The sequence below is a fragment of the Lipotes vexillifer genome, unplaced genomic scaffold (genome assembly GCF_000442215.2).
Source record: "Lipotes vexillifer unplaced genomic scaffold, Lipotes_vexillifer_v1.1 scaffold1746, whole genome shotgun sequence".
Classification (NCBI taxonomy): domain Eukaryota; kingdom Metazoa; phylum Chordata; class Mammalia; order Artiodactyla; family Lipotidae; genus Lipotes; species Lipotes vexillifer.
Genome location: NW_006791518.1, coordinates 456,666 through 465,423, shown reverse-complemented (window position 1 = coordinate 465,423; position 8,758 = coordinate 456,666). Strand labels below are relative to the sequence as shown.

The 8,758-nt window shown below is 36.3% G+C and overlaps 1 protein-coding gene across 3 annotated transcripts in view; it reads left to right on the top strand.

Annotated features, from left to right (window-relative positions):
* The window catches only part of EPHA7 (EPH receptor A7), a 165,942-nt gene that overhangs the window by 1,936 nt on the left and 155,248 nt on the right, over positions 1–8,758 (top strand). For all 3 annotated transcript variants that reach the window (XM_007464448.1, XM_007464446.1, XM_007464447.1), the window contains exons 2-3: positions 2,799–2,863; positions 6,474–7,143. In XM_007464448.1, the coding sequence (XP_007464510.1) occupies positions 2,799–2,863; positions 6,474–7,143 (735 nt within the window). The remainder of the gene's footprint in view (positions 1–2,798; positions 2,864–6,473; positions 7,144–8,758) is intronic.

The following is an 8,758-nucleotide window of genomic DNA, read 5'->3' as shown; positions in this document are numbered from 1 at the left end:
AGCGGGACCCGAGGAAAAGTTTGCACCGCCGGGGCGAAACCCCGCGCGCGAGCTCGCACAGACCCGGGCTGGAGTTTGAGCTATAAATAACTGCATCACTAGGGGGAGAGGTTCCTGCAGTCAGAATGGCTTGCTCGCCCGCGTTCCTCTTCTGGGTGCGAAATACGTGGAGAGGATTCTGATTCTAGGAGGCCGAATTCTTTACATGCAGAAGTGAGCTGTTTAAAAGGTGGGCGGGGGTGAGGAATGCGCTCCGCTTCTCGGTGGCAACGCACCCGGCGCGCCACGGTGGCCCAGGGCTGCCGTTCTGGGAACGAGCAAGCCCCGAGACGGCGCCGCGGCACCCAGGGGCAAGCGCCGGGAAACGCCTGGAACAGGTGCCTGGCTCTCCGGAGCGGATGGGGGGTAGTTACAGGAAGAAGGGGCACCCCCCTTTCTCCCCTTTTCCCGCACACGTTCTATCGGGGAGGTCAGTTCGGCTACTGGGAACGCGCGTGTAAGTCAGTCTGACGTTTGGAGGCGAAGTGCAGCCGCTGTTTTTCCTTTCGTTAATGCCGTCGCCGCGCTCCCTCTGAGGAGACGCTTCCCGATAGCCCCTCTCCTCCTCCCGGTTCCTTCTGGAGCTAGGGCGCCACCGGCTCCCTGGAGTGCCCAAGTCTGGCGGAGGCGTAATGGATGCTTCGGCCGGCGGGCGCGCCAGTCTGGCATCCCCCTCCCCGCCCCGCCCCACCGGCGGCCCCGCCCCGGCTCCAGCCGCTGCCCGCCCGGCTCCGGGCTGGCTCCGCCAGGGGCGACCCGCATCTCGCTCCTCATCCTCGCCCCCACCCCCTGCATCCCCCACTCCGGCCCGCGAAGCAGAGCGCAGAGTCCCCGAACCCCGGCCGGCGTGCCCTGGGTCCTGGTTGGCCGCCGGGCTACGCCTCTGCGGGCGCGAAGGGAGGCTGGCGCTCGGTGCTCTGAGCGGGAAGGCAAAAGCGCGCACTTGCGGGCTGGCACAGAGAGCGGACGGCGGAAGGGAGACACGGTGAATCATTCGAGCTGGTCAAACGCTCAGGGGCCGGTTTCCCTTTTGTTTTATCTGTTCATTTGTTCTCTCTTAACTTGTTTGCCATCATCACCGCCCCGCCGGGGCCCCTGGTTCCCACCCCAGGCTGTGCTAAGGGGTAACGGAAAAGGAGTAAACAGTCATCACAGTGTTTAATTCACCCTCAAAAACGACCCAAGAAAGTTACCTGGGTTTAAAATTCACTTGTCTCCTGTCACTGCGGAAGACCGAAAAAAAATTAATAATAATAAGTAATCTCAAAAGGAAAGTACCTGGAATCCATGTTGTTTGTCCACGTTGAGGACAAAAACAAAATAAACTTTAAAAGTTACTTAATGTAAGTTCAGTAATCTAAACATTTATGGCTGTTCCTAGTTCGAAGTACAACTTGGTATTTTAAAAGTGTGGCTTTGAAATTATAATTATTATTTGAAAGGGAGTCAAGTGTTTGTAACCAAGGTTTGTGCTGTCATGTCTCCCTAAGAGTCTTAAGTATAAAACATTTTGGGGAAAATGTGTTTCTATATCCATTTTCAGTTATAGGGAATAACCTTGACTAGCTTGAAGGAGTTGAACACATAATCAACTGTTTCTTTTCTTAGCGTAACAAATTTTCGTTACCTTTAAAAACACATTTTTTCCCTCTGTTGGTCGCTGAAAAGTTTATTTAAGCATGTATTTAATTTAAGTTCAAATTTTGCTGAGGATGATGGTAAGCGTATTTACATACTTGAAAATATATTCACCATTATTTCTGGACAAATTGATACATTTGCTAAAATGCTATAGAATCATAGAAATATTTTTAAAGAATACAAACTTATGTAACTCTGCAACCGGTTTGAGCAAAGAGTGAATGCTTTAGGAGGGGAATCGTCCTAAAAAGCAATAAAATATATTAAATTGGAAGTATGGTATATATTAATGTATGATATTTGCATGCATTATCTTATATTAATACCATCAGGAGCATTAATTACATTTATATAAATATTAAGTTAAGTGTTTTATGGTAGCATAAAAGCAGAATACAACTGTTTTTTAAAAGTCAAGTCAAAGTTTAAATATTGCATTTTGAGAATTACGTACTGCTTTGAAATATTGAGAAATTTAAAAAATAGAAATATTGAAAACAAATGTTTGACTAACCCAATAATATATCTTGTAAATGATAGGAAATTTATTTTTCTCATGATAACATTGCTTAATATAGTTTTTAATTGTATTCATTTTGGCTTAAGAGAAGACACTGTGTGTGGAAAGTTTAAAAAAAAAAATAAGCTCCAATTCTCAAAAGGCACTAGGAAGTACTTTTGGAAGAATAGTACAAATTAATGACTGACTGAGGAGTAATAGGGAAGTATGCTTTATTATGTTAATGTTATTATATTTGACAAAGTTTAGAGCACTCAGTGGTTTACAAAATTCTTTACAATATATTATTACTATAGAATCAGTATACTTCACATATCAATTTTTTACCCTTGCTTTCATGATACTTTTGAGTTTTTTAGTTAATTTTAATATTTAATTAAAAACTATAATGCTAGTGTTTTAATATATTTTTTCCCCTAAGAAAGTGGAATGTATTTGTAAGAGATAGGTATACATTTTGTCATTCATTAATGTAAATAACTCTTTATTTTAAATCATAAAATAGTAATTATTTTAAAAATTAGATTGACTTTAATAACTTTTACAAACATGTTTTCATTTTTCATCTGACATTTAGAAATGCAACTTTCTTTTTCAGTACTACTGCTGGATTCTAAAGCACAACAAACAGAGCTGGAATGGATTTCCTCTCCACCCAATGGGGTAAGGGCTTCTCCTCATAAAATATCAACCTTTATTTTTTTTAAGTAAGAAATAAAACCTTTTCCTCCTCCCCCAGTGGAATTATTCACATTCTTCATATTTAAACTGTTTTGATCTCAAATATCTTGTTCAGTATTTTGTTGTGCTTATAATGAGGCATTGAGTTCTTTTGAGTAGACAAGGTATATTTAGAACATTGGAAAATGGATAAAAAATGAGTTCTTATTGTGAGTGGGACCATACCTCAGGTTCCAGGCTATAACTGTTAACTAATTACAGAGAACATGCTTTTCACGAACTCACTTAAACGCCTTTAGTTGCTTTATACTTCCTTAGTATCATCACCAAGTAGATTGTATGTAGTTCTTTAAAACGGTAGTTCTTTAAAACTGTTTTCCTCTTTTGAAAAACATTTTAGCATCATTCGAAATATACTTGAAAAGATAACTAAAAATGTAATATTCTCAATATTTTAACATAAAATTTGCTCTAAAATATGATTTGGATTTTCTGAAATTTATATGTTGTGCTATCTGTTGTTATTAATCAGAAGTGATGGCACACTACGCACATATCAGAGTAAAAATCTGTTATCATAAATGAGTGAAAGCTGTCCTATAAAATTCTATGAAAATATAAGTAGATTCTAAAAAAATTCTGACCGTTACGTTTCATATATCTGAAAAGATATATTACTTACTTAAGTTTAGTTCAGTGTCTATGTCTTCAGGTCTTATTTTAATTGTGAGACAGGACACATACTTCATCCCTGACTAAGGAAGGGGGCTCCAAGAAAGGTAAATGTACCCCATTGTTACTTAAGTTAATCTTCGGTACAATAAAAAGTCTGGAGTCAAAGAGCATGAAGTATAAGTGAGGATATAAAAAGTGTAAGAAACTTTGCAAAGACAAGAATGAAAGTCTGAAAGGGATTTTTGAGTATAAGAACATCATAAAATCAATATGTCATAAGCTAGAGGTTAAAGAATGCAAAATGTGAACAATGCAAATCTGTTTAAAGTATTTAGGTTTTTTATTAAATTAATATTTGAGAGACGCTTAAGATCATATTGCAGCTATCTGTATTGGTCAGACAAAGCTATAAAAAATGACAAATATTTACAGATTAAATATAAAAAGTATGCTGAGTTTGAAGTATGAATGTCATACTTTTCTTGAAAGTGGAGTAGTTTCCATGAGTAAAATAATATACACTATAGGAAGACATTTGCAATAAAAAATGAAGCACCTTTCTTGCCAATGACAGATGTGGCCCATTTTCCACCATCCATCAATTAAAACAAATAGAGATACAGCATGGTTTTTAATCTCTAAGGGGAAGTAAACTGATATATTATTGTAATATTTCATCCATGTAATCCATAAAATGATAAATTATGACTGTCTATATTATCTTGGACTGAAATGGACATTTTATCAGTCCAAAGTATCTTGAGTTAACCGTTAACCCTACGTATCTTTAGGAATTAACAGATAATATTAGAAAATGATGACTGACAATATATTCCATATATGAAATGGATTGGCTTACATGTGGTTAAATATCTAACTGGAAATAAAATGTTACTAAGATATAAGTGTCTAGAAATAACTTTATAAGCATACTACCAAGGCATGCTAGCCGAATTAAGACTTCTTTCCCAATGGTGGTGTTTGTAGAAATCACTGCGGTCTCTTAGAAAGTGAGATAATAAAACAAAAGTTACATTAAATGCATTTATTTCATTTCACTCTTTGTTATTTATGCAACAGTTATCTTAAAATTTTCCCCGCAGGAGTAAATTTTTAATTAAACATTAAAATTAACTGAGTTTCATTGGTAGTAAAGTTGATTTTTCATACATTGAACAAAATAATATAATTGTTCTTGGAACTAGAAAAAGGAATTCTTGAGATATATTCCTTTCTAATAATTAGCCTTTGTTTCTTGTAACTAGGGAATTGTTCAAAAGAGCTCATTTATCCTTGAAGCTTTTCATTTTTTGGTAGATGCTACTACTAGTTTTACTTATTTTAATAATTTCAACCTAATTAAGAGACTAAAATCTGCTTGTCCAAATGGATGAATTTAGTTATATTTGGCTAAGGGCCATTCAAGCAAATTATAAGCAGCTAACTGAAACAGGAAACTATGTACTCCATCAACTAGTCACAAACTCCAGTTGTGTTGAGTAAAAGCTGAACATGATAATTGGTTGTTTGCTGCATTTGAGGACCTTTGATGATATGTATAATAAAATTGTAGCAAATGTATAATATGTCATCATAAGAAATTTCTGAATTACAGTATATTACTAATTTGTCTGTCTTGTTAGTTTTCTAAGAACTACTTTTAAAGTTAGAAATTAATATTTCACAGAGCATTTAAGTAAATTGATTTTTCTGATCGAGTTTTACAAATAAAACTCATTACCACATGTTTATTAGTTTATTTTCCCATCTGCTTTTCTTGAAACAATAGTTTAAATATTTCATGCTATGTGACTTTGGATTAGAATACTAATATAATTTTACATTTGGCATTTCCTGTTTGGGAAATGAATACAAGTAGGTGACAATTTCACTATTAAGGTATCATAAATACAAACTTGGAAATTTTGTAATAATGGTAAGAAAGGACATAAACAACTGTTCTCTTAGGCTTTTAGGTGAAATGAATTTATTAACTAATGAGCAATATAGATAGATTATACAAGACTTAATCTTTAAATTGTTGCAAATTTGGCTAAGCTTATTGTTTTCCTTTTTTGTGAAAATATATGAGTTTGCTGTAGTGTACGTTATATCAGCATATGAACGGACATTTTTAACCATCTGATATTTTTCCTGTCAGAAAGCTTATTACTGAAATATGATCCAGCATGCTGATTTGCCATGTACATTTGATTGTCTGTTGAAAGCAACTTATTTATAAAGATGTATCACACTTTTATAACTACTTATTTATAGTTATATGGCATTATGGATAGTATTATATATAACACTGCAATAAATAAATAGCTCTGTAAAATGTTCCTCCCTTATATCTCATTTTGCAAAGATCATAAAAGATTTCTCATTATGAATACCAACATGTTGTGGAATGCTTTTACATTTCAGAGTACTCTTGGCATTTTCTTCCCTGTGTTTTTAGGTACTCTCTAAGTTTAACATCAACACTTAAAATGTCAACGGAGTTATCAAGAATTCTGCCATGTATCTGTATGTATATGCATTAAATGATAATTTAAGTAATTTTGTTATGTGCTTTAGTCTATAAAAATTTTGTTATGTGCTTTAGTCTATAAGTGGAGACATTGGCATAAGCAAACATGTAAAAAGCAACACTAATACACTAGCAAAGAGATACTAAGCAAAATGAAAGATTTATTGTATGCATAAACAATACAAGCAACAAAATGATGTTCTGACACCGGGATGAAGCTGAACTGAGACTCTGTTCTAAAGGTTACAGTGTTCGTCAGGGTAGGAATTCACCTAGCTCTTTGAAAGATATGCATTTGTGCTACACTAAAGATTCCTCATGCACTTGCAAAAGCCAAATGTTATTTTTTGCTGAATGACTGATGACCTTTTCTAAATTTTACAGTGGGAAGAAATTAGTGGTTTGGATGAGAACTATACCCCGATCCGAACATACCAGGTGTGCCAGGTCATGGAGCCCAACCAAAACAACTGGCTGCGGACTAACTGGATTTCGAAAGGCAATGCACAAAGGATTTTTGTAGAATTGAAATTCACCCTGAGGGATTGTAACAGTCTTCCTGGCGTCCTGGGAACTTGCAAGGAAACCTTTAATTTGTACTATTATGAAACAGACTACGACACTGGCAGGAATATAAGAGAAAACCTCTATGTAAAAATAGACACCATTGCTGCAGATGAAAGTTTTACCCAAGGTGACCTTGGTGAAAGAAAGATGAAGCTTAACACTGAGGTGAGAGAGATTGGACCTTTGTCCAAAAAGGGATTCTATCTTGCCTTTCAGGATGTAGGGGCTTGCATAGCTTTGGTTTCGGTCAAAGTGTACTACAAGAAGTGCTGGTCCATTATTGAGAACTTAGCTGTCTTTCCAGATACAGTGACTGGTTCAGAATTTTCCTCTTTAGTCGAGGTCCGAGGGACATGTGTCAGCAGTGCAGAGGAAGAGGCGGAAAACTCCCCCAGGATGCACTGCAGTGCAGAAGGAGAATGGTTAGTGCCCATTGGAAAATGTATCTGCAAAGCAGGCTACCAGCAAAAAGGGGACACTTGTGAACGTAAGTAATGTGTGCTATTAAAATTTCACTTTGCACTTTCTTCTATATCAGAGATTTTTAAGTAATAATGACTATTAAGTAATAATGACTATTTGAACAAGTGAGTCTGCTGTGTACCAGCAGCCCAATTGAGTAGATCTTAAGCGAAGTCACTATTGAACTTATCAATGATTCCCCATAGTGATATCTGCACTAAGGATTCAGTAAATATTGCAATAAATATTGGCGATAATAATATTTGTTACTAAAATTTAATTGGCCCTATGCTTGACATAGAAGACAACAGTTGCACATTGGGCTACGAGATTTAAGAGAGGAGATTGGCCAGAGTGAGGTGAGATTAATTAGGATTTAATGATGTGTGATTCCTCCTGTCTTGAAACCCATATCGTCTGGCCTTGTGGATAACAGGAAAAGGAGGTTAAGGGGTCTGCTAACAGGAGTTCTACTAATAGGCAAGACGCATGCAAATAGATTTACAAACTTTTAGAATTATTTTTTTAAGCACTAAAACTTTGATTAAAAAATCATCAAATTTCCCTTGCTAACTTTCTGACGTTGCTTCTGCCAAAGCCATATTTCTTTCCTGGACTAAATAATAAAAGGAGTATTTCTCTGATAAGTCATATTATAGGTAGACCACATTTTTGTGGAAGTGGGCCAAAATAAGTTTTAGTTATCGGAATACATCAGCTGGACGTTTTCTGTTTGTTTTGAAACAATAGTAGCGTATGAATTAGTGAACCTTTTCTTTTGTATAGTAAAACTGAATTTTCTCTTACATAGCTTTATGTGGTCATAATAATTGGCCAGTATTTTTCTATTTAAAAGTATGTCACAGGGACCTTCAAAATTAATAGATATTTTTCTGTTTGTGGATATCCTGAATATATAATAAGGTTATATTACTTATGTCTCTTATAACTTAGAAAACATAATACGTTCCCCAAAATAACTTTCATGTATTCTTTGTACCCCTAAGCCAGCTGCATAATTTTAATATTTGTACAGCCTACTTAATTTAGAGGGAATTGTAGCTAACAGTGATAATTGTAACTAAATGTTTTTGCTAATTTACTATGTGCAGATACTCTTCTGAGTGCTTTACACATATGAGTTCATTTAATAGATAGATAACATTATCATCTCTATTTTACAGAAAAAAAAATGGGGCTGTCAAGGGTAAGTTGCTGATTGCAGCTACTTTAGTAAGTAATATTTGTCCTAGCTTAGATTCAAGCTCAGGGTGTTCTGATTCCAGAGCCGGGACTTTCCCAACAGTATTGCCCTAGTTTCCATCAGAAATCAAGGAGAATCCTGGCAAATATTATTCTGTTTCATTGCTGAACTTAAATGCCTTGGTCCTAGTAGTTTGTTATGTAAATCACATTACTTCCCCATAAAATTCTCATTCTAGTAGAACATTTCAAGAAATAATTTAACAAATATTTAGATCTGTGTTGTCTAGTAAGGTAGCCGGTGGCCACATGTGGCTCTGAGGTTCTAAAAAGTGACGATTCTATTTTTTTTTTTTTTTTTTTTTTTTTTTTTGCGGGCCTCTCACTGTTGTGGCCTCTCCCGTTGTGGAGCACAGGCTCCGGACGCGCAGGCTCAG